Below are 25118 nucleotides of genomic sequence, written 5' to 3'. Positions count from 1 at the left end.
CAAGCCAGTCGGCCAGGGGGACACCCTGTTCAAGCCTCTCCAAGGAAAACGATGGGGACTCAGACAGAGGCTCAGGTGCTCGCCTTCCTGGCCTGACAGAGCCTTGGAGTCTCTTCTTTACATAGCATCTTCTTCTAGGCAGTCAAGAATACGTTTCCAGGGAATTCCCTGGCGGTCCAGTGGTTAGGGCTCTGCGCTTCCACTGCAGGGGGCATGGGTTCGATCCCTGGTCAGGGAACTAAGATCCCACATGCCACGTAGAGTGGCCAAAAAAAAAATACATTTCCAAAGCAATTTCGATGAGCCTCCTTTGCATGACAAGAGACTGAGAAAGAACTCAGAAAGGGGAAGTGACTCAAATGAGGTCACACAGCAGATCAGAGGAGGACCCAGGCTTGGAACCAAGTAATAGAAACTCCCTCTCCCTCCATCAAGTTATGGGTTGCAATGAGAGAGGGAGCTGCTCTCAATTCAAACTTCTTGGAAGTTACTTAGAATCAGTAACTACAAGCCCAAACCCCACAAATCTAAAGGCTAGTTGGCAAAATGGGGGGAAATAGCCAAATCCTAAAACAATCTACCAGAAAAAAATGTTTAATGCCGATTCTGAGCACACATTTGCAAGCCTGAGGCCCCTCCTTACACTCACTGCCATCGTGGTGCTGGGGAATAAGCCTGGTGCCACTCCTCCCCAGCTCCCACCTGAGCCCCTCCCCAGCACACGCCCAGCCCCCCACCACTCCTCACTCACCAGGTTCTCCTCTTTGTACTTGATGGACTGGGTGTGGTGCCGCATGAAGCCCACAGTGAGGATGAGGTAAAGGATAGAGAAGACGGTGTGCAGCCAAAGCAGGTCGTTGCTGGAGGGGAGGGGAGGGACACCACCTGCCATCAGGGCTGGGCTCCCAGGCAGGGAGTGAGGGTGCAGGGCTGGGCTTGGTTACCCTCCTGGCACTGAGCTGAGGGCCGAAGGCTTCCTCACAACAGATCCTCCAACAGAGGCTGAGTGGCCAGTGCCCTTTAGAGAAGGCACTGTCCTGACAAATGAACCCCAGCTCCACGGGGCCCTCTGTGTTTCCTAAAACCCACTGCAGAACAACAGCGGCCTGGGGCGTGTCCATGCCCATAGCCCAGCAGCAGGCACTAGCGGCAAAGAGGCTTTCAGACATTAACTCGCTCACTTTGGACGACCTCTGGCCCATCCCGGGCTCCAGAATCTGCCCTCTCCTTGGTCTCACCCATCAGCACCCTCATGCCCTCCCACCTCGAACTCACTCAGTCTGTAGGTTTGCGACTGTCGTCCTCCCAAAGCTGTAAGGGTCTTTGTCTGCAGGGAAGCACAGATACTCAGTTGCAGGGTCACACTAGGGAAGTGGGAGGGGGGCAACACAGCCTTGGTTTGTGGAGCTCTCAGGAGGAGGAGCATTAAGATGTCCGAGAAGTCGGAGGACTGTGACGACCGTCCACTTTCAGAGTTACACCAACCAAGGCCTCTGCTTTACTCCAAGACGCTCCTGACAACTTCTTCTCAACCTCCCATGTGGGTAAAGTCAAAATCTGAATTCATCTTGCTTTGAGATTCTTGTGGCATTCCTTGAGAAATCTAGAAACACCCTAAGCTGTTCCCAAAACCAAGGCTGGGAATCACTGGGCATAAGAAGTGGATTCGTGATGGTGACGCTGGATTCCCGTGGGTGTTTGGAAATAGAATTCCACACTCCGATTTTCACGTAGAGCATCACAAACATCTTCTGGATCCACTACTTGTGGCCTCCTGATTTGGGTGGGGGCAGGAAACTATAAAACACACTCTGAAAGCCCCTGATCTTATCAGTCTTGGGGTCTTCCTCCTACTTAGATATTAGGGGCCCCAGCTCTTGGCCCAGGTTTGGGGTGGATTCTTCTCCAGATCTTTAAGCAAATGGAAAAGTTCAGAAAGTCACCCTGAGACCTTCTCACATCTGAATGTGAGCATGAATCCTGGGGTTCTGATCCACCACAATGAGGCCCTTTCCCCAGGGCTGCTGCTCTGCCTGGGCCCAACTCAGGCAAGATGAGGAGTCCTTACCCAGCAAGCTCCCCGAGAGGTTGACGGGCAGGATGACACACAGAGACAAGAAGCTGACCACCACCAGCAGGAAGATGATGTGTCTCTGGAACGACAGGTAGTGGGTGGCGTCCTCCCCACACCACTCCATGATCTGGTCATCTCTGCGCAAGACACACATGCAATCCTAATGAGCAGTGGTAACAGGCTGGGCCCTTTGGGCCTTGCATGGATGATCTCATTTAACCCTCGTGACCGTCCGTGAGGTAGGTCCCAATTTGATCTCCATTTTTTTAAATATGAGGAAACAGGTACAGAAAAAGCACATTAACTTTTACAATCATCCAGCCTGTAATGGCAGAGCTATGATCTCCAGAGGCTGCCTCTCAGCCCTCGCCCCGTACTCCTGGACGAAGGAACCTGCCACTGCTCCACTTTAGGTCTCTAGGAACATTTGTGCCCACGTTTGTGTGTAAGTGCAATTATCCCTCAGCCCTCTCCTGCATCTATGGACACGCAAAGCCACTGACAAGAGGGCTGCTGAGAATCTCCTGAGCAAAGCTGTGTGTGTCCAGGCTCACGGTTCCCACCCTTTCCCCCATCTCCTCCTCAGGGAAACTGGGAGACAGAGGTGGAGCCACTGCTTTATTTTATTTCTCTTTTAATATTTATTTATTTATTTGGCTGTGCTGGTCTTAGTTGAGGCGTGTGGGATCTTCATTACCGCGTGCGGCTCTTCATTGTGGCACGCGGGATCTTTAGTTGCCGCGTGTGGGATCTTTTAGTTGTGGCACGCGGGATCTAGTTCCCTGACCAGGGATTGAAACCGGGCCCCCTGCATTGGGAGCACAGAGTTTTAACCACTGGGCCACCAGGGAAGTCCCTGGAGCTACTGCTTTAAACATTCTAAGGCTCAGTCCATCCTGCTGGCCCCGCCTCTTCCCTGTGTCCCTGCTGTGGCCCCAGAGGTGGGGGGCGACCTGCTCCACCCTTTCCCACCCTCAGTGCTGTATTTGGAGGCTCCAGGTCATTTGGCGACCCAGAAAATTCTGGGTTCTGACAGCCAGACTTCCGTGCTGCAGAGGGATAAGGGGAGGGGGGTGTCTCCTGCTTTCCCACTCTCCTGACAGGGAGCTACCCTGAGGATCCTGCTTCCAGAAGGCAGGGAAAGCCCTGCACTGGGAAGAAAGAGCTCAGGGAAGCAAGGGCCACAGCATAAAAAGGCAGCTGTGAAAGGTGTGGCGTGTGGGCTCTGCAGCCAGACAGACAGACCACAGTGGAATCCAGCTCAGCCGCCTCCAGAGAGGGTCACAGCACCCACCTGAGGCTGGGACCTAAAGCAGGGAGGCTACTACCCGCTAGCTAGCTGGTCACTCAGCAGGCGCACAGGAGGCAATGAGGATCCGGGCCCAACGCCGTGCCTGGTGCCGGGTGGATGCTCGCAGTGCGCTTGCTAATGTTACTCCTTTTTACTGCTTACCTGGAGGACAAAGCTCTGCCGCTGACCACACTGTTTTCACTTCTAAATAAACTACCAAAATGCATATACTTTGCCACAGTACGTGCTTACTAAACAAACATGGGTGAAGATTAAAACCAGTAAGTGGGACTTCCCTGGTGGGCCAGTGGGTAAGACTCCACACTCCCAATGCAGGGGGCCCGGGTTCGATCCCTGGTCGGGGAACTAGATCCCACGTGCACGCCGCAACTAAAAAGATCCCGCATGCCGCAACGAAGAGCCCGCATGCCGCAACTAAGACCCGGTGCAGCCGAAATAAATAAATAAATATTTTTTAAAAAATAAAACAAATAAGTGAGCAATTTTCATCAACAATTTTTTCTTGAGATACACCTCTAATTTCCGTATCTTGCTGGGAAAGGCAATTTGGATGGAAACTGAGAGGCCTCTTTAAATGTCAGTTGTAACGCTGGGCGTGAGCAGCTGTTAAAATTTAATTGCAGCCTTAAAAAAAGTCAAAGGGTAGTCCTTTCTGTGGCAGGAACAGAAGAGAAAAAACAGTGGGAGTTGAAATGGAAAAATATGTCTGATACAGCATTAAAATGACAAAGCAGAATACGCAGCTGTATGGGGATGGCCTCACTCAATGAGAAGTGAGGTCCACGCGGAGAGGGCAGGAAGGGGACATGGAGTGACAGAAACAGTGGGTATTGACTCCAGTGCAAACCGTCAGCAGCCTTTGCTAGTTAACATGAAGATGACGAGTCAAGGTTTCTGGCTTTGCCCCACCCGATCCAGGGAGAGAGTGGGGGGCACAGCCCAGGGTAGGGGAATGGCCTGAGTCCCAGCCAGCGGTGTCATGGGGAGTGGCTGAGCAGAGGAAAACACGCCAAGGGCATCTTTCAGAGGTAGGGGTAAGGGTGACTTAAAATTTCTTCCTATTAATTCTGTTCTGTACGTGATGGATTTTTGCACAGAATATGCATGACTTCCAACACCCGGAGGAAACGCTGACATGATTTTGGAGTGGGCAGGGAAGGGCGAGGCTGGCAAATCCACCTCTCCCACCTCTGTCCCCTCTTCCCTCCCAGAAACCTCCCCTCCTGCTCCAAACCAGAGTTCACTGGTTTCTTCTGCACAAACTGCCTCCTGCCAGTTCCCCTGGGAACAACTCTCACCAGCCTGGACTGTTTATAACATGCTCACACGTGTGAACGCATTTGAACTAGACAGAGCAGGTGCTATTCTCAGCCTGCTTTTATAGTTGGGGAAACTGAGGCCCAGAGAGAGGGACTTACCCAATGTCCTAGAACTATCACATTTCATCACTTCTAAGATGTCATTTTCATATTTCAACACCTCTAAAATGGGGGGCACCCTGGGATCACAGCCAATCACAGCATAATAGGAAGCATTTTCTCATTCCTGGGGCTGTGCGTCTTACAACGGTGGTTTCTCAGATAGGATGCAATACGGCCGCAGGCAGCAGAGCGGAGACTCGCAGCTTAGCTCTGCCACCACGTGCAAGGGGAATAACTGGCTTATAATCACCAAGCACCTCTTTCAGGATTTCTCTCCAAAGGGCCCAAGTTTTAAGAAAAAAAAGAAAACTTTTAACCAAATGAGCTGAATATATTAAGCAATCATTATGTCTCCACTTTCCACTAATTCAAAGACATGACGCTGCCTAGAAGAGCTTCCATCCAAATATATCCGTGTTACACAGTACGTAGATATAATTCCTGCCTAAAGCAAAAAATTAGCTTTAATTAGCTTGCACAGGGGCTCCCTGGGCCACCTTTATTCTCAGCCCCCAAGTACAGCTTTGGGTCTGAACTGAAAAGTATCTGAGAGACTCCAGCTCAGGATCAGGCATCTTGGCTCTCTCCTCCTCATTGGCCGAACACCCAAACAAACCCACCGAAACAAAGACACCTCCAGCCACCCGCACTGTACTCACTGCAGGCGGAAGATTGCAGTCAGCCATGGGCAGCATCCCTGGAAACGGAGAACAGGGATTAGCTTCCAACAATCTCTGTTTTTCGGAGGCAGATATCATCATCATCTTTGACTTTAAACAACCATCTAACCTCCCGTTTTATAAAAAGCAGTGCTTTTGTCCCAAATTCAGCAAGCAACCCTCTTGTCCAAACACGACAGAGTCGGTGTGCCCCCAGTCCTTTGTAACATGCATCCTGTGCCTGGAAATCTTGTGAAAGCCTCTCAAGTTTTGACAATTTGTGGAATTAATACAGGCTCCTGGGTCAAATGGTGCAACTTGAATGGAGAGTTGATGAAAGTTCAAGGCTGCTCTGGAGAAGCTGATGGGGGCTTCTGTTTGTTTCAAGATGACTGAATGAGATGCAAGACAAAAGCAAGGAACCAAGCCCACTCAACTGGACAGTTCCCTGGGGCGGGGTTTAGAGAGGGAAAGGGTTTCATGGGTTTTAGTGTCCATCGTATCTCTTAAACTCGATACCCCTTAAAGCTGGACTCTCACCCAGCTGGGAAAGACAAATATTTGCTCGTCATTCATTTGACAGTTACTTAGCACCTACTGGGTGTCAGGAGGTGGGGAACAGGGCTGGATAAGATTTGGTTCCTGCCCACAGCTGGCTCATAAGCTAGCAAGCAAGTCAATAATTAACTGTCACACAAAGCCGCTAAGTATGATAACACAGACAAGAGCTGTAGCCAGGTGCCTGAGAATTAATCAAGTCTCACAATCCTGGATCACCCAGCTGCCATCTTTGCTGTGGTATTTCCCAAGTTCAGGTGTCTTTGTCAAAGCAGAGAAGAGCTCTCACCAGCAATGTGCCACTCAAGGTCAAGGGTATTGAGTTAGCGGCTCAGCAGGAGTACAACTGCCCTCTCCCTGCCAATTCGTTACTGCCCATCCTTGCAAGCCCCCATCCCGCAGCCACAACCATACCTGCCCCTTAAATACCAACCAGCTCGCTTTCAAAGTCCTGCTGCCCTGAGGAGGAAGATGACAGTCTCTGGAATCTGGACTCACTAGAAACACAAAAGGGAAAAATGGCAGATAATTCTTTTAAAAGGTCTAAAAACTTATGCCTAGTATCTCGCTGCCTCTTAGAGCTCAGGACCAAAGCTACTAGCGCTCAGTGGCTGGGACAAAATATAACTCACCCTGTGAAAAATATAGGCAAGGGCATCGACCATTCCAAGGTTTGGTGAGACATCAAACTCTATGTTACGTGGGATGAAAAACAGGGGGTCAGGGCATCAGTGCACCATCCTGTGCTCCACACCCTTGAACCTCAGCCCTGTGACTGGTCTACATAAAATGACTTCAAAGTGTTGCCTGTTTACAATATATTTCCCAATATAGCAAATAAAACTTGGAATACTGTATTTTATCAAATCTAAGACACCACTGGTTGTAAAGGGCACAATTATTTTTTGAACCACTAAGAAGTAAAGGATGCTGTCAATTAACTATAATCACCATTGATAATAAGTTGCACCCAGTTTCATAGATGAGAAGATGCCAAAAATGCGCATTTTAGACTTGATGAACTGGAGCATTTTACATTGCTAATTTGGGCAGATCCTTTCTTCTGAGTAACCCATAAAAACACCCTGTGCACTGTGAATTTGAGGTGTTTGCAGTATGCTAAGTTTTGCTTTTCTCTCTGTTTTCCTACTCCTGGCTTCACCATCCCACTTCTAATGGCATAAGGCCTGGTGAAGCTCAAGTTTCAAAGCCTTTCCAGAGAACTGCCTCATTTGACCTTCATGGTAACCCTACAGGCAAGAAAAGGCCAGAGGAAACAACCCAACGAGCTCAGGGTCCTGACCAAGATGACACAGCCATGGAAGTGTGGAGGCTCCGGATTTCCAGGTGCTCTAGTCTGTTGTAGTACTCAGCCCTCCTAGGAGTGAATGTGCCAAAAATGCACCAGGTGTTTCAGAAGTTTCCCCCCAAACAGTCCAAGGCTGGCACATAGCTGAAGCAGAGGCCCCAGCACCTTACCCCAAGGTTAATACCCTTGGGCTTCCGCAAACACCAGGATGGAGACTGTGGGGAAAGAAGGTGCATTTACAGACACCCCCATCGCCCCTCCCGCACAGACCGCATTTCAACACGGGAGCCCCCTGTGGAGCAAGAGTGGGGGTCTGCCTGCGGAACCCCCGGGGAGGCTTGGGTGGGGCAGCCCGGGCCAGTCTCTGTTTCCCCAGTCGCTTCCTATTGCTGCATCTGACACAAGATCCTGGGGTGAGGGACAGCTAGCTGGAGCTGGAAATTCCAGTTGTGCAGACGTGGAACTCATTCTCCCCCTTCAGGTGACATGCGTAGAGAGCCCAGGGTGGAGGCAGAAGGACGTGAGTCCTGGCCAAGGCAGTCTGTGCTCTGTGACAGAGCGTCCGAAGCTGGCGGATTAGGGCCACTGGCTGACCCTGACCCAGAGGAAAGGAGCAGCTCACCTACGGCCCTGCTGCCCTTCTCAATCCAGCTCGCCTCATCCCCAGCCCCAAACTAATTAATCTCAAAGAAGATACACTTGAAAATGTCCAAGGCGAGAAAGAAAGCTGGCATCCTCCTCAGCTGATGATGAAAGCCTTAAGTATCTAAGGCAACTAGATTTCTTCCGTAGCCTGAAGCAGCTGGTTCACAGTCACGCCAGCTCCAAGCCCCAGGGGAAAGCTGGGTGTGTGGGCAATGGTTTTCTTACCACCACAAGGAAGGCACCAAGGCTAATCTCACAGGTCTGTGGTGAAGAGGAGAGGGAACAGTTTCTGGTACAGGCCTGGCAGACACACTAATGAACACAATCTAATATGAGCATCATGTGTGGGCTGTGCCTGGTGGGCTTCACAAGCCCCCAGCCCCATCCCAGCCTCTGTCTCTGTCTCTCTCTCTCACACACACACACACACACACACACACACACACACACTTGACGTAATGAGTCTTTTTTACCTGTCTGCTTCTGACACCAGGGCAATGCGGCCATAATCCCAGAATTTTCTTCTTATGATGGAAAATACCAATATTAAAAACTAAAAGTAGAAAAGAAATCAAGTCTTGTAAATGCATATTGGATGGCTTCTAATTAGGGGCAATTGTCTTAGGGGCAAAGCCCACCCCTCCCCAACCCCCGCCCCCCAGACTCAGGAGGGCTAAAAGGGCCAGAGAAGGCACGGAGCTGCCCAAGGCCACACAGCTCAAGGGCTCAACACTCACCCCCTTCACCAGCTCCTGTCCCCTGTGCCCAAGCCACAAAGGCTGTCAACGCTGACACGGAGCTCGCCCTGGCAGCCCCCCAGTCAAGCACGCAGGCCCTGCTCTTCACTCCCAAGGCAGCCCTGACAGCCACGGCCGTCCTCGGCCCTGGTGTGCCTGCAGGGTCTCCTGAGCAGGAAGGGTCCTCACAGCAGCCCTGGGGACCAGCTCCCTCCTTCGCTTTACATAGAGCTGCATTTTTAATTATAGAACAGAGGTAGCAGAGCTCCCAGAAGCTGAGCCAGAGGTGGTCAGACCTTTATCTTGAGTTTGGTTCTCCTGGAGGCAAGCCCTGGGGACGGATGCCTGGCGCAGAGCACGCAGGGGCAGCGCCCACTGAGGGCCTGGGGCTCCGTGTGGCTCCGCCTCCACAAGCAGGGGCGCTCGGGCGGCAGGCCCGTGCGCCCAACAGCAACGCGAGGGGCTGCACTCAGGTCTAACCCCCTTCCCGCTCTAAAAGTCTGTCGCTTCTAGGCTGTCTCCTCGCTCCCTCCGCGCCCACCTTTGCAGGTCCTCTGCCTTGCTCCTGTCTCCCCCCCCTGGGCAGGCTCCCTCCCTTCAGGGCTCAGCGTTTTAATCAGTATATCCCTGCCTGCCCTCGTCAGGAACTGTGGTTATAAATGTGGGTTCTGGACCCCAGAGGGGCTGAGTTCCAGCAGAATTTTCTCAAGGTGAATCTGGAAGTTGGTGATATATTTTCAAAGGCAGGTGAGTCCTGCTGTCGGATAAACGTGAAGGCGGCTGGGCAAGTGCCTGCGCTCTGCCCTGGCTGCTGCCCCCTTGGCCCGAGCGGTGTGGACATTTCCCGTGCATCTCTCTCCTCCAGGCCCCTCTGGCTCTTCAGTGGGCCCCTTCCTCCACCCCGCCCCCAATCCCCGTAACTTCCCGCAATACAAATCCACCCCCACCAGCACACTCCACTGGAGAGCTACTCTCTCTTCTCAACCAAGACATACCCACCCCAGCCTGCCTCTCAGGACTTCTCTCCTTGGCCCAGACCCTCCCCTCCCTGGAGACGCTGGATCACAGCTCTAGGGCCACCCTCCTCCACGAATCCCACCAACCCTCAAATCCGTCACCACGCTCCTGCCTACTCTCTCCTCCCAACCAAGGCTGGTAGATATGACTGTTCTCAACCTACAAATGGGTTTTGGCTCCAAGACGTGGGTTATTCGGCACTTAAAGAGCCCTTTTTCGTAAAAGCAACATGAGTAGCATGCGGGTTCTGCCCCTAGAGGACCAACAATGTAGCAAAAGTCTAAGGCAACAATTTAGACTTTAATCCTAGGGAGGAAAACGCAAAGAGGAGTTAGGACTCCCTTTCCCTCTTCCTATGAACATTTTCCCCACAAGCAAACTTGGGTTGGATACCCGCCTCCTTCAGGGACAGGGGCCCTAACCCCCCTCCCCCAGGCCCCCACCTAACCTCTGGCACAAAGCAGTCCAAGGGGTCTACTCCCTCCGCCCACTCTTACGCTGTTTAATCAGATGGTCTCCCCTACATGGGAGGAGAAGGTGACAAGAGGGACCAACCATCCCATGGGCACTTGTCAAAAGAAGGTGCCCCTGAGCCCCAGTAAATCTCACCTAGCAAGTCTGAGTCAGTCTAGGGGAGAATACGGCGTATTTCAAATTGGGCTGGGGGGGCGGTCTGTGGGAACAAGGAGGTCTGAACTAAAGAAAGGCCACCTGTGAGGGTCGGCACTGATAAGGTATACTCGCCTTTCCCCAGTTTTCTCCTTCTCTCGTCTGATCCTCTAAAGGCCCAGGGACCCCAGTGGGGAACAGGGGGGTGACATTTATAAATTGGGAATTGCAGCTGCTCTAATTCTCATTCACATCTCTCATCCCTGTGGACTGACCCTTCCCAAGGGCCTTAGACACATGACGTGCTGATAACTCGGTAACAATGGTAATAATCAAAAGAATCGTAATGTGTATTCTTTACATCCATCGCCTTATTTAATCTTGTCCCAGAATCTTCGAGGTAAAAATTATTACCTCCATTTACAGAGCAAACACCTGAGGCCTAAACAAGCTATGTAACACGCCCAAGGTTACAGAGCTGCGAAGTAGCAGAGCTAGGACTTAAACCCAGGGATGTCTGCTGGCTCCTCACCTGAGTTTCCCAGAAAGGGGAGTGGGGGGGTGGAGGTTAAACAAACAAATAACTGACACGATTCCCAAGGAGTCTCACCAGGAAGCAGGTGACGTCTATGAACAGGACAGTGGGGATGCCACCGAAGGTGACCCCCTGGAGCACGGTGCTGTTTTTGGCCGAGTTGTAGCAGTAGGAGTCATTGGGCTGGTCCCCGATGCCCAGCCGCTCACGGATGGCCACCGCCCTGGATTGCCACAGCTCCAGGAATGGGGAGTCGGTCATCGTGCTGGTCCTCCCTGGAGAATGGGGCCCGGCGGAGGGTCAGGGCTCCAAGTCTCCCGTGGTTTCCCCAGCCAGCGCTGGCAGAGCCAAGGGCGGGTGTCTCCTCCAGGGGCTGGTGGGGCACAGGGATCGGGGAGAGGCGGACACTGGCCCCGAGTGCCCGGCAGAGCCTACAGAGAATAGCTCCATTGTGGGAACAGCCCGGAGGGTCAGATGGACCGGGCGGATGGCTCACCCAGGACACAGCTGGCCGCCTCCCCAGCGGGGGGGTGAACAGGAGGACAGGGAAGGACAGGAGCTGCTGTGGTGCCTGCCTAAGGGGTGCCAAGTTCCTCCAGCCTCAGGAGAGACTCCTGCCGGGAAGTCATTCCTGCAGGGGAGACCCTGGGAGGTCCGGAGGGCAGGCAGGGGAGACCAGGCAGGGCACAGGAATCAACAGAGGAGGAGGAAGAGCGTCCAAGTGCAACAACTCTTGATCATCTGAGCCACAGACGAGAGTTCATGGGATGTCAGGCCGGGGCCTCAGAGACAGGCCCACTCCATACACTTGGAAACCGAGGCTCAGAGGCTTGAGATTTCCATTAAGATTAAGGAGCTGGTCGGGGCAGAACTGGGTCTCAGACCCAGCCTCCCGGGTCCCAGATGCCAGCTCTCTTTCTACTACGCCACACTCCCTCTGCAGCCGTCTACACACATGCGTTAGTTTAGTGAGAGAGTAAAAGCCAGGAAAGGGGCAGTGGAGAGGAGACAGAGAAGGCAAAAGGGGGTGGTCTAGGGTGAGGAGGATGGGGTCCCAGGCCTCCTCAGGGAGCCCTGAGTCACCCACCGTGCAGCGCTGGAGCACTCCCCAGGCTGGGCCCTCTCATTCCTACACCCCTAGCCTTACTGGAAGGTCCAGCATTTCCAAAGCAAATATCGCTCCAGGCTGGTTGTTGACTTTTCCTTTGAGGCTCCTGGTAACCCAGGTGAAACTAATGGAAATCTCCAAACACCAAAGGCCCCAGTGTTAGTGGCCAAGTTCTGGCCTGCTTTTCACACTGTCTGTGGCTGAAGAGCCTGGAGAAATGCTCCGCAACACCTTCTCTCAAGGTCCCACCTCCTTAAATCTGGTTAACCTAGATTCCCAGGGGACTTCGGCTAAGTCTGGTCTTTCTACCTGTTAGAGGGACAAAAATCTTGGGGACAAGAAGAGGAGGTACAGAGAACAGACAGATATTTGGACTACCTGGTAATACTGGCAGGATGTGTGCTGGGGGAAGGTGATTCCCAATTCTGGCCCCTGGGACGGCTGGGTTGGGGACAGTCTCACACACACATGACAGGAAGTGCAGGGTGGGTGGGGGGAGGTGGCAGGTCGAGGGCATGGGAGGACTCTCCAGAAGGCCAAGTCACTCTCTCATCCCTATAAGAGACTGGGCAATGGCCGGAGGGTGTGATGGCAGAGCCACAAAAGCTGCCTCTGGCAGACAGATGGTCTTAGCTTCCCTCCTTTAAACCCCACCCCCTGGCACCACCCCAGCAGAACGCCCAGCCTGACACTGATTGGCAAAGGCCTGCCCCTCCTTCCTGTCCCCGCACTTACCAGATGCCAGGGGAAGGAAGTGTGGGTGAATGCCTTGGAGAGGACCTCAGTTGATGCAGGCTCTAGCAAAGGCAGTGGCAGCCCTGGCCACCTCCCAAGCTGCCTCAGGTCCGCCACTCATTTCCTGCAGGGCTTTCCTGACTGGGGTCATGGGGCACCAGCCTTTACAGACCTCCCTGAAGGAACACAGACAGTCAGAGTCACGAGGGAGGAGCTGCCCTCTTCCAGTTCAGGGCTTCTGGCCTGAAACCCTGCAGCACACTTCCCCTGCACTCACACGTGCCCCAATGTGTCGGAACTCAAACGCTCATACGGAGCCTGTGGTTCTTCCCAATGCGCTCCCTCCTGCCCTGGCTCTCTCTCCCCAGACTCCTAGCACTATGGAGGGTCCACACTCCTCTGTGCTGCCCTGCTCCTCTCTCCTCTCTCTTCCCCAGCATCACCTGAGGGTCCAGCCTCTCCCCTCTTGTCCAGCGGCTCAAGGCCCTACTGAAGCCAGGGCAGTGGACCTCCCCCCACAGAAGCGCTGGCAGCTGTAGGCTCCAGGAAGACTGAGTCCAGGACCTCATGCGGGCCCCAAGAGGCTTCCCCAGGGCCCCCAAAGACTAGAATCAGGAAAAAGGAATGCAGCAGAACAAACAAGGAAGGCTTGAAAAGTGAAGTGGAAAGAAAAAAACATCCCCATAAAATGGTCACAGAGGGAGCATTGTCCCTGGAAAGGGGCGGCTGGTGCAGTGGTGCTGGGGCAGGATGAGCCTCACCAATGCTGCTTTGTGCTGAGCTTTGGGAGAGCAGAGGCCCCGTGGGAAGCAGGTACCTATGCTCCTCTTCCCCCTTCAGCCCGTCACGCCTCTAAGTCAAACAGGCTCCCCTGGGTGGTTTTACAAAGTTTGATAAGAAGGACTCAGTGAGGTCAGTCATCAAATCCCACCAGCCTGGGATGGAACCTCAGGGCTCCCCAGAGGTGGCCTGTCTTGTCTGCCCCCTCCAGGTGAGGGCACAGCTTTGGGGGCCCGCATTCTCTCTCAGAACTTTCTGCTTAGTTGTAGTCTGTTACACATGGACAGTCCAGATTCTGCTGAACCATCACGGTCCCTCCAGGGCCAGCCCCCTGCATCTTCCCGAACGGGCACACTCTGAGAGGGCAGCTGGAAACACACGCACCACAGGGTAGCCCCGCCAGGCTCAGAAGGAACGGGAGGGGGAGAGAAGGGAACTCAGCTGGTGGTGACCGGGAGAGAGTTGGCTCAGTGGGCAAAAGACTGGTAGTGCTGGGCAGGGGCCAAACCAGCAAGTAGGCCCTGTGGCCAAAGGCGCCCTGCCTGGCAATGTCCACTCATCCCATATTTGTCAGATATGCATGTGTGAATGCCTAGTCTTATCCATGCCTTCCAGAGAGCTCTCTGCTCATCGTCTCATTCAGGAAAGGCAAGATATACTGCTGAGGCCCAGGTGCCAGGTGAGCAGCATGTGACTCAGGCCCCAACGCAAAGTTCAGCCCACATACACCCTACAGCCTGGTTGTGGCCAGTGAGACTGAGAGCTCAATGCCATGGCTGGTCCCAAAACTGCCAAAGAAGTCAGCCACCAATGCTAACCCCCTGCCCACCTGAGCTGGTAGCTGCTGGCCCCCACAGCACACCTGAAGATCTCTACGCCTCCCCTGCCAGGAGTGGCAACAGAACGCTGCAGGAAGTGTGTGAGAGTCGTCAGCTCTTGCAAATTCAGGGTATTTTTATCATCACCAAATTTTCTGACTTTGTTAGGACGACAAGCAGCTCCAGGCCTTCTGCCACAGGAGGTGACTCTGATGTTGTAGATGGCAGGTTGCAAACTTCTCCTTAAAGCCCCACCAAACAGGGCCCAGGAACCTGGACAACCATTTACCTCCACAGACACAAGCCCTGGAGCGCCAAGGAAACGGCACAGAGTATGGCTGCACGGGGAGGCAGGGCAGCCGGCAGTCACCTGAGCAGGCTCTGGAGTTAGGGTCTCAGCACCACATGCCTTTAGACACGTGGCTTAACCACTCGGTGCTTTGGCTTCCTTCTCCATAAAATGGGCACAATGATGTCTCTCCTGCAGGGCTGGTGAGAGGCAATGCCCATAAAGCACTGAGCCCTCGTGGGCACTCAAAATCTGCTCTCATTTTGTCACCTCTCCAGACAATGGGAAAGACAATATTAGGCATAGCAGGACCCCATCTGATATTTTTCCTGTTACAGCCCAGTGAACAGCCAAGGGAGACCTTTGCCCCCAAACTAAACAAACAAGAGGCGTATGAAGGCGAAAGGAGGCCTCTGCTTCTGTACACATCCACCTCAATGCAGAAGCAGACTCAGGACTACCTGACAGGTGTCAGAGGAGGGGAGAAGGTAAAAAGACAATGGGCATGCAGAAGGGAGAAGGGAAATATGAGTCGTTTCTCCAATAAGCGGTGACCTGGAGTCTTTCCTTCTCCCCAGCAACTGTCCACAGCCCTGCAGGAGCCAGGGCCTGAGAAAGACCCCAGGATGCCGCCTTGTACGCACTGGGCCTGAACTGGTGAGCACAACCCACCGGCTTAACCTCACACCCTGCACGCTGTGCGGCTGGGCCACAGCCACGCGACTTCAGCGTGGAGGGAAGCCGGCGGGTCATTCTGGGTACCGCGGTGGCCTCCTGCCCTTCAGGACACCGCCTGAGCTGAAAGACAGAGCTCACCCCCGAGTCTCAGGTGGCCGGGCTTATCAGGTACTGGCACCTCTGCGTTTTGGGTTTCCTAGCAGAGCTCTCCTCACCCTCCCCACCCCTCCCCAAAGCCCCAGCTTCCCTCCTCAGGACTCCAGCAGGGCTGCAGGGAGTGGTCACTGAGGAGCAGCCCCAAGGTGGTCTCTACCTTCCCAGCAGCAGGTGACTCAGATGCCTGGCCCCTTCCCAGGCCCACCTCGCAGAGTCGGAGAAGGAAGGGCCCCCAGGCTGCGCTCCGGGTTAGGCTGGGAGGTCGACTCCAGCTGACAAATCCCCGAAGAGAGGGGTGGGAAGAGAAGGGATCAGCCATAAAAGCGAAAAGCTGGCGCCTTGGAGGGGAAGTCCCGAAAAGCCGCTAGGAAAGCTGGAGAGGCGCGGCGCTGGAAGAGGGGCGCGGGGTGTGCGCGGCCCAGGGACGGACCTTCTCCTCCCACCCACCCGGTCACCCCTGCTCCGGAGTCGGGTCTGCGGAGGCCGGAGGGCCGCACCCCGGAACCGGACACTAGACATGGCACCCTGACGTAGACCCCAGGTCCTGCACGCCCCGGGAAAGGCGGAGGGCGACATTCCCCCCTCCCAACGCTTCTTCCCCTTTACCTGCGGCGGCGTCGCTGCAGCCCGGCGCGGCCCGGGGAGGTTGTCTGGCTCCACCTGGCCGGGCGGGGCGGTGTCCTGACTACTTAAAAGTTACAAAGTGAAACTCCGGCGCTCGTGCACATGCGCAGAGCCGCATCCACTGCTTGCTCAATTTGCAGCTTCGGCGGGGCAGGCGTCCGCGCTGCCGCCGGCTCCCGGGCCCTGGACCGTACGCCCCTCGGCGATCCTCCGCCCTGGCCTGGCCCCGGGGCGGCTGCTCACGCGCAGCTCCTCCTGAAGTTCTGCAGGCCCTGGCCGGGCCGGCTCGCGTCCTGGGACAGAGGAGGGCGCCGCCACGGCTAATTCCTCTCCCCAGCCCCCGGCGCGTCCCCCTCCCCCCGGCACCTCGGGGAGCCCCGGGCCTAGCACAGGGTGGTCGCGTCCGGGGGATGCGCGGGGAGAGCATCGGCAAACGTTCTTGATTGTCCTGTATTGCACTGAATTTCCGCGACCGGCTCTTAGGCCCGCCCGGGGGAGTGGGAGGATGGGGAGCTCGGCTGGGCTCAGCCCGCACCTCGGCTCCACGCAGTACGCGGTCACCCGGCTCCCAGGGTGAAAGGCCGCGGCTCCCCTACCGCTCTGGGCAGCCGGACAGGGAACACCCTGTGGAGGGTGGGTGGGTGCGTCCTACGTTTGGCCCCAAACGGAGGTCGCAGTATTTTCAGCGGTCCCCTGGAGCCAAAGCGGGTACTGCCAGGACCAGGCCGCCGGGAGCACCCATCTAGCTCAGCTCCCTAAGCGTGGCTTGTTTCCCCGGGCTGGGTCCCAGGGTGTTTCCTATGAGCCAGCGGCCTCCGCAACTGGACTGTAAGCTCCCCGGGGGGCGCCAGGGTGTGTCTGGGCCACACGCAGGACGGGGTTCAGTGAGGACTGCGCCCCCTGTGAAACCGAAGACCACCGCCTGCCTGCGGCACCAAACTGCCCTCTTCCGAAGGCCTCGGTTTCCGTCCGAGTCTGCAACACGAGGGGGTGGGACCGAAGCTTCCCCTCAGGTCCCTTCCCGCACTAGAAATTAGTAAATCCTGAACAGGCCTTCACTCCGCACGTGTACAGCTTTGCAGGGCCTCTGACCTGTCTTCCATTTCTGGGCTTTCTTCTTTCCTGGAAATGGTCAAAGTGTTCTCCTTCCCTCCCTCCCCACGCCTCCAGCACCAGCCTGGGGCTCTCTGGAGTGGGGTGGGGTGGGGGATGTCTCCTGCTTCTCTAACAGCTCCTTTTGTCCCATCTGGCTTCCTCCCTCTCCTCCACCCCCAGCCGCTAGTTATTCCCCAGTTTGCCCTTGGCCCCTGCGCTCAGGCCGGCCCTTGTCCTTCTGCGCAGGTGCCTGACCATCTCTCCTGCTCTTACCTCCGACTGCCAAGGGCCCACGCCTGACCTCCAGCAGGTTCCTGGGTGTGGCCGCCGGACTTGCCCCTGGCTTCTCAGACTGCCTCTGTCCACTCTCTGCCCCCCCATACGCCCCACCTGCGTGTCCCTATTCCTCCCCTGCCTCAGTTAATGGAGCCACCCCCTGCCTGGTCTGTGCCCTGGGCCCCAGGGGAGTGCAAAGTTCTAACCCCTACTCTGCTGGAGCCACTGACAAAGAGAAAATTTAGGATCCTTGATTTCAGAGAGGGAAGGGATTTCTAAACTTGACTTTCAGTAGGTTATTTCAAAATCAAGAGAAGGCCAAGATAGATCAAAATGTGAGTTGAGATAACCATAGCCCCCATTATGTGTCAGGCAGTATGTAGAGTGCTTGTAAAAACACTATTTCTGGGACTTCCCTGGTGGCGCAGTGGTTAAGACTCTGTGCTCCCAATGTAGGAGGCCCGGGTTCGATCCCTGTTCAGGGAACTAGATCCCACAAGCATGCCACAACTAAGGAGCCCACTGCTGCAACTAAGACCTGGCACAACCAAATAAATAAATATTTAAAAAACAGACAAAACAAAACACTATTTCCTTAAATCTCCAGTAAAAGTACAGGAGTCAGGGATTGTTCCTATCTGATAGAGAAGAAAATGAAAATTTAGAGGATATAGAATTTATAGCTAATAAGAGCTGTGCAGCCTGGCTGGCAAGGAATCCAAGACATCCACGCCCCAGGCCCAGATCCTACATCAAACTCAGTTTAAAAGCCAGTGTAATCTTGGCATTCGAAAATCTTATGTTCACCATTTTATCATTTGCTCCCTTTATCTGCTCCCAAATCTAAAGGAGTGACCCACATTCTTGTAATATTGATGATTATTTTGATCACAGATTTTTAAAAATTTTGTATCAAGTAGAATTGAAATAAAGCCCACTCCCTGTGCCCAGAAAAGTAAAAATGTCAACAACAATGATCAAAAAAAATTCTGCCTTAATCCTAAGAGGACAGGCACCTTAGAATCAATGCATTTTGATCCTAGCACCCTGTATCACTTAACTGAGACCTTGAACAAGTCTTTTTAAGCTTTTCCCTTAGTCTTCTAATCTAGTTGACCTAATCCCTATAGAACTTTCTGTTCCCTCACAATTTGCAGGATTCTGGGTAAAACATAGCAATACAGAATAAAATCTGTTTTATTTGTTTCTTGCAGAATGCCCTTATTATCTGAGTTGGGAATGCGCAACCCATACTTGACCCTAGGGTTTAAGCCCAGAGTGGCAGCTGCATCTCCCACCCATACCACAGAGCTCAGCCCAGATCCAGTGACAGGACAAGGAAACAATGACAAATTGGGGTTTCTCCTCTTAGGTTACAAAATCTACACAGATAAGTGCTTAGGATACAGTGCAGTGAATAATGTCAAGAAAAGAGTAGACTGGGCAGGGGTTACCCAGTGGCCAGGGAGTCTTGTTCCTGGGAAACAAAAATCAGAAGGTGAGCTGACTGGTCAGAAGAACTCAGGAGAGAGCACAGAGCATGTGCCATCCACGGTTCAGTAATCCCCATCTCTCCTGGTGCCCTGGAACACTTCTGACACACACACAAGCCAAGTCCCTCCATGGCTGCACCCCGTGCCTACGGCTCCAGCTTCCTTGGTACAGGCGCCCCATCCGAGGCACAGCTGCACTTCTGCACCCTCATGTTGGGCAAGCTGACCACCTGGGTCCTGGGCTTGCCTCCCTCCGGGATGCTGACAATCATGGGCAGCGAGGTCGTCTCTGAGGCGATGCACTGTCTCGGCCCCAGAAATGGCCACTTGAAGGTCAGGGGCTCTGGGGGCTGCTGGCAGGTGCCCACACACTCATAGGCCAGGAAGCCTGGGGGCTCCAGGACCCAGTTCTCAGCCCACTTCATCCCCTGCAGGTCAATGTACACCTCCCGGCCGGCAGCAGCGGGTGCCCTCGGTCACTGGTGCCTTAGGATCACAGTTTCCCTGAGCTCTGTGGGGGGCAAGGAGAGGCAGAGTCAGAGGTCAGCTGGGAGGGCAGAGGTCAGGGGGCTCAGGGCGGGGCTTAGTGGGGCATCTGGAGGGAGATTTATGGTCCATCTCTTGTTATGTTCAAAATGCTGGATATCTGTGATAAGGATGGATAACTAGAAATAACCCCCAAATAAATAATTATACTTGATATTACTCCTAAGAGCGTTAGGAGAAATTTTATATATTCATCCATTCCCATAGCACCCTGTAAAGTTGCCCATTTCAAAATAAGTTTAATTCCGCCATTTGCCTCATTATTCGGGTTCACCCATCTGACCCACAGCACCTACCCGTAATCCCTGAGGTCCAGGGTGTGCAGCTCCAGCTGAGGCTCCCGCTGCCCGGCGCCCGACGGCCCCTGCGAGGCGAAGCGGACCAGCCTGTGGGCGCTGGAGGCCAGCGGGCCCAGATGCTCCCGCTGCACCGACACCTGCAGCAGCAGCGGCTGCCGGGGCCGGCGCAGCTGCTGCCAGAAGTTCACGGCATCCGTCACGTCCAAGGCCTTCCAGCCGCTCTCATGGACGGACACCAGCCTGCGACACCACACGGAGACACAGGCCCGCGCTGAGAGGTGGGACTGGGACGGCTGGGGTGGCCCAGGGGGCGGGGGCTCTCTCCCCCCGCCCCCCGGGCCCGGCCGGGACCGCGCCGCCCCTCCTCCCCCAGGCCACCCCTCCTCCCGCGCCGGGCCCAGCCCCCCTCCTCATCCCCGCCCCGCACCCCAGCCGCCACCTCCCCACCTGGAGTCGATGAGGGAGGTGCGGTTGGAACCGTCGTCGCGGACGTGCAGCCACTGGACGGTGACCCGGGCGCGGTCGCTGCGCGGGAAGAGCCGCTCGTGGCTGCGGAGTGCGGCCTTGGGGACCGGCTCCTGGAAGAGGCGCAGCACGGCCTGCACCAGCTCGCTGTGGGGCGGCAGCCGCTGCTCCATGTCGAACACCAGCAGGTGCGAGGAGACCTCGGACACCAGGAACCTGCCGGCCACCTCTGGGGACACGAGCGGGGTCAGCGGGGCCCCTCCGGGCACCAGGGGAGCTCTGAGGGCGGCAGGGCCCAGGGCCAGTGAACAGGGTTTCCCCAGTAATCCCTAGGGAGAGATTGGGGGCTGGGAAACTGATGGGCCAGGCCAGAAAGAGAGCACCTCCACTCCTAGAAAAACTGCTAGGGCCAAGCAGGCTCTCCCCCATCATCTGAGGCTGGGGCTCGTTTCCTAGTGGCATCTGCCCTCACCTGGTAGGGGCAGCTTTGAGACGCCCTGCAAGGACTGGGGCTTCCAGTGAGGGCTACAAACCCACAGCCTTCTTTAGGCAAAGGGGCAGGAGGGGGAATGGAGGGCGGGAGGCAAAAGACCCAGCTAGTGAAAATCTATGGTCACCAGCTGAAACTGGCTTTTCCTAAGAGCCAGAGGAAGAGCCCTGAATTTACTTTCATTTCCCTGCTCATGCCCAGTGAAATGTCCCCCAAAGGAGGAAGAGGAGCCAGGGGCCTGTAAACCACTTTTGTGGGACTACTGAACCCTGAGGGAAATGGTGAGGATGGGTACAGCAGCCTCTTCGGAGGCACCAGCGACATGTCCCCAACAGCTGAGGCTCCGGGTGGGCAGCATGATCACCGGACCACCCAGCCACGTGGCCACAAGCAGCCACCCCTGCTGAGGTGTCCAGGACCGGTCTCCTCATCTCCCCAGACACCTGGCCTCATCTATCTCTGGGCACTGAGGAGGTGAGCCCCAGCCCCAGGGAGGTGACAGGCTGCAACAGGATTCAGACCTGGTACCTCCCATCTCATATAACGCCCACAACTCTGGGAAGTAGTCAGAGCTACTTTAATCTCATTTCCAGAAACGCAAATAGGCTAGAGTTGTTCGGTGACTTGTCCAAAGTAAAACAAATATCAGAACTGAGAACTGAACTCTGAGGTCCTTTCTCTCTGAGGCAACAGTCTCTGCTGAGGCCAGCCTTTTTGTCCACCAGCACAAAGTCCTCTTGACAGTCTGTCTTCTCTTCTCTATTCTCCCCTCTTTCCACTTTGCTTCCCTACCCCATGATATCTGTTCTTGCCTTGGCCTTGGCAGCGGGTCCAGCCTGGCCCAGCTCCTCCTGGCCCCGAGGGGTGGGGTGGGGCCCTCAGTGCAGACAGAGACCAGGGGCCTGGGCCCAGCCTTCCTCACAGTCCGTGGTCCCTCCCCATCGCCCTGTGGACCCTGCGCCCCCAGACCGCCTCCCCAGAGCAGGCCCTCCCTCCCCCACCACCGCAAGGACCAGGCTGCAGCAGGGAGGGAGGGCCTCACCTCGGAAGTTCTGGCTGAACCTCTTCCCCCGGGAGCGGGCCCCGTGGCTGCGCTGCAGCAGGGCCACGTACTGGGCCCTCACGTGGGCGGGGATGACCAGCCTCTCCACATCGGCCTCGTCCAGGACGGGAGCCTCACTGAGGCGCAGCTGCTGCAGCAGGCTGCCCAGGACCCGCTCCTCGGTCAGGGCCGCCCCGGGGCCGGCCAGGGGCAGCGCCCAGAGCGCCCAGCAGAGCCAGAGGGGCCGCATGGTGCTGCTCGGGAGAGGGAGGGGCAGAGAGGACGTGTCCCCGGAGGAGGCTCCGGGAGGGTCCCAGCTGGGTGTGCTGAGGGCCAGGCTGGGCCAGCTTTATAGCCAGGCCTGGGCTGGGCCTGGGGGGTGGGAGGGAGGGAGCCCGGGAGGGAGGGAGGTCACACCCCTCGGACCTCCTGGGAGTTCGGCGGCCAGACAGGTCCCTGAGCCCCGAGGAGGGGGCTGTCTGGACTGTGGACAGATGGCTATTGTTGGGGGTCAGAAGCCTCTACCTTGGCTTGGGGTCCCTGACCAGTTAAATTTAAAAGCTTGTTTCCTGAAGAAGAGGCAGGGATCTCATTCTGTGCTAGATCCCCTGTCCCCCAAGTCAAAGAACAAACTCCCGTCCCTGGAGTGTGGACATAGAGTCCTGTTCCTTGCTGCAGCTAAACTGCCAATTCAACACCAGGGCTCTCTGCCTAAGGACCGATCCTGCCTGCCGGGATGAGCGTCTGAGCCTGGGGCTCAGAGGGCTCCTGGGAGCTGTTGAGCTCCTGGGCTGTCCACGGTTGGAAAACCCATTATTTTCCCCGGTGTTCTGGGGGTCTTCCTAGGCAAGGGAGCCTGAGATAATTTAGTTCCAATGGGGTTTTGTCCAATAAGGAACCCCATCCTCTCCCTCTTCCTGGCTGTTCATGGATTCAGAGGTCAGAGTCGAAAAGACCATCCAGGCCATCCCCTCCTCCAGTTTTTGAGCCAAGAAAACCAAGGCTCAGAGAGGCAAAACATCCCCAGGCTCACAACCGTTCACGATGGACGCCTGCGTAAAGTCAGGTCTTCTGATTCCCAGCCCAGAGTTCTTTCCACAGCCTCAGCTATTTCCAGCCAGAGTCCTGCTCAACCCCCTGAAGCTAGCCAAGTGGACCCAATCCAGGTGATCAGGGCTGGGCAGGGGCAGGGGGCATGTCCCCCAATTTCCTGAGACTTCCCCACGTGAACGTGGATTTGCCTGGTTGACGAGTTTCACTGGGGAAATAAAACAGTTGGGCAATCAGCCAGGGATCGGGCTGCCAGATGAAATACCCAACACAATCTGGGATGTACTTTAACAAATTATTTGTTGTTTATCTGAAATTGAAATTTCACCTTTCACCGGGAGTCCTATATTTTCAGTTGCTAAATCTGGCAACCTTAGCCAGAGGCCAAAAGAAGAAATCGAATGTGGATTGGGAGACTTTTGACAATGGGCTGATTAGCGGGCGGGCGGGAGGGCAGCCCCCATCCTTTGTCATGCAGAAGAAGGAGCCAGGCCTCCCCCACTTCCACCCCAACCTGTGTCTGGCCTAACACCCTGCCAGGTCAGGTCGGCTGGAGATGGTTAAGTGGCCCCTGAGCCAGATCTTCCGTCTTGAAGGGAGGAGAGAAGCCAAGGGAACAGGGCGTCACTACCCCTGATACGGGCCAATCTGGACCTGGCCCACAGCCGAGGGTACCCCGGAGGGCAGTGGGCCGGCCGTCTTGGGGTGTGGGCAGCAGACCTGGCCCCCAGAGGGTCCAGGAGAGATGGATGATAGGGACTGAGGCAGGAGGGCAGGTGAGGAGCGGGGCCAGGTGCCCACTACCACCCTCCTGCCCCTAATAGGCTGGGATTTGACCCCAGCCAGAGTCCAGACTGCCAGCTGAGGGCCGTGGGAAAATGTGAGGTCAGAGGTCATCCTGCGGACTCTGCGGATGGGGACAAACTGGACCAGAGCCTGGGCTTGGAACCAAAGTGAGCTGTGAGGTTGGTGAAGACTGGAGGCCAGGAGCCAGTTCACCTCTGGATTAGAGCATCTGGGGGTCTTTGGGGGGATAGAGGCTCCTGTCCCCTTCCTGATCAGGGCAGGCACTGCTGTGGTGCTCCCGAAATTCCCAGAGGCCCAGCCCTGCACTCATTATCCTCCCCGACCCCAGACCTGGGGGCCCATGTGGCTCCTTGGGGTCTCCAGACACGCCTCTGGGTGGGCAGTGGGCCCTCCCTGTCCTCCCACAGCAACTTGGCCTCCGCGTTAGCAGGGCCAACCCTTCCCTGGGGCTCCCTGGGCTGAGAAGGGTGGGGAACAGGAGAGGACTAAGGACCCATGTTTCCGTTTACCCACACCCTTCCGGCAAGGGTGAGCCCTGGGTTCAGTCCTTGCTGTGCCACTAATCGGCTGTGTGGCCTTAGATGGGTTTTCTATCCCCTTCAATGTAAGTCTCCTCCTACAAAATGGGGATAATGTACTTTTTTTTGCAAAGAACTTGTCAGTATTAGTGGGGATGTCAGCAAAGTGCCTCTCACAAACCACCCCCCCCTACACACACACAATAGGTGCTCAATAAATGGTAGGGGTCTTTCAACTGATACTAACTTACCATGTTTAACTTTTTAAATTTTTAAGTTAACAATGTTTCTTAATTATTTTCTAGTTAATACACATAGTACAAGAGTCAAAAGGTGCAAAAGGCGTTCATGAAAAATATCAGCCTCGGGAGTTCCCGGGTGGTCCAGTGGGTAAGATTCCACGCTCCCAATGCAGAGGGCCCAGGTTTGAGCCCCGGTCCGGGAACTAGATCCCGCATGCATGCCACAACTAAGAGTTACCATGCCACAACTAAGAAGTCCACATGCTGTAACTAAAAGATCCCACATGCCGCAACTAAGACCCGGTGCAGCCTAAATAAATAAATAAATATTTTTTTTAAAAAAGTCAGCCTCCCTGCCTTTGCTGCTCATCTCCCACTTCTCCTCCCCAGAGACAGTCTGCTTACAAAGAAACTCAGATATTTTTCCCACCATACGAATCTTACTACCCCCTTTTCAAAATTATAATTTTATGCTGTAAATGGTACAGTAAAAAGTCTCTCCCATCCCTGGCCCCAGTCTCTCTATCCACCACCACCCCCCCACCCCAGAGGCACCAGTGTTGTTAGTTCAATTGATTCAAAGGGGTTTATTGTTCTCTCTGACATGTTGCCTCTTTGAAATCAGAATTTGTCTCATAATCACTGACAGCCAGGTGGCAGTTGGGACACTGTTGTGCAACAACCTTCTGATGACATTTGGTGTCTCAGACTGCTCTGGCGGCCATACAAAA

The 25118-nt window shown here is 55.1% G+C and overlaps 2 protein-coding genes and 2 long non-coding RNA genes across 14 annotated transcripts in view; 2 read left to right on the top strand and 2 right to left on the bottom strand.

The window, feature by feature from the left end:
* TMEM63A (transmembrane protein 63A) overlaps window positions 1-16168 on the bottom strand; it is a 31152-nt gene extending 14984 nt beyond the window's left edge. The window contains exons 1-9 of one of the 9 annotated variants that reach the window (XM_036847122.1): window positions 16047-16168; window positions 12720-12895; window positions 10952-11307; window positions 8452-8531; window positions 6458-6521; window positions 5467-5504; window positions 2069-2211; window positions 1276-1327; window positions 752-860 (exon numbers count right to left, since the gene is read on the bottom strand). In XM_036847122.1, the coding sequence (XP_036703017.1) occupies window positions 752-860; window positions 1276-1327; window positions 2069-2211; window positions 5467-5504; window positions 6458-6521; window positions 8452-8531; window positions 10952-11137 (672 nt within the window). In that variant the 5' untranslated portion in view covers window positions 11138-11307; window positions 12720-12895; window positions 16047-16168. Of the gene's footprint in view, window positions 1-751; window positions 861-1275; window positions 1328-2068; window positions 2212-5466; window positions 5505-6457; window positions 6522-6656; window positions 6716-8451; window positions 8532-10951; window positions 11308-12362; window positions 12461-12719; window positions 12896-15597; window positions 15713-16046 lie in introns of those variants that run through there. The other 8 variants (XM_036847179.1, XM_036847132.1, XM_036847142.1 and 5 more) reach the window with 8 other exon arrangements.
* Window positions 15005-19848, top strand: LOC118892474. 2 transcript variants are annotated; one of them, XR_005019308.1, is made up of 3 exons: window positions 15005-15094; window positions 15185-15452; window positions 19764-19848. It is a non-coding gene; the product is annotated as an uncharacterized LOC118892474 (long non-coding RNA). The 2 variants fall into 2 exon arrangements; XR_005019309.1 differs by having other exon boundaries at window positions 15185-15263; window positions 19764-19847.
* On the bottom strand, window positions 19036-22020 carry LOC118892451 (left-right determination factor 2-like). Its single transcript, XM_036847234.1, is given in 5 exon segments — window positions 19036-19380; window positions 19382-19439; window positions 19771-20013; window positions 20221-20467; window positions 21771-22020. Coding segments are annotated over 5 exon segments (1104 nt in total). The 3' UTR covers window positions 19036-19074.
* On the top strand, window positions 20378-24537 carry LOC118892464. 2 transcript variants are annotated; one of them, XR_005019306.1, is made up of 4 exons: window positions 20378-20484; window positions 20947-21202; window positions 23663-23785; window positions 24451-24537. It is a non-coding gene; the product is annotated as an uncharacterized LOC118892464 (long non-coding RNA). The 2 variants fall into 2 exon arrangements; XR_005019307.1 differs by having other exon boundaries at window positions 20930-21202.
* Window positions 24538-25118: the final 581 nt, after the last annotated feature.

Source organism: Balaenoptera musculus, chromosome 1 (genome assembly GCF_009873245.2).
Source record: "Balaenoptera musculus isolate JJ_BM4_2016_0621 chromosome 1, mBalMus1.pri.v3, whole genome shotgun sequence".
NCBI classification, from domain to species: domain Eukaryota; kingdom Metazoa; phylum Chordata; class Mammalia; order Artiodactyla; family Balaenopteridae; genus Balaenoptera; species Balaenoptera musculus.
The sequence above is the reverse complement of the archived record's forward strand: the minus strand, read 5'-3'. Positions and strand labels throughout refer to the sequence as shown.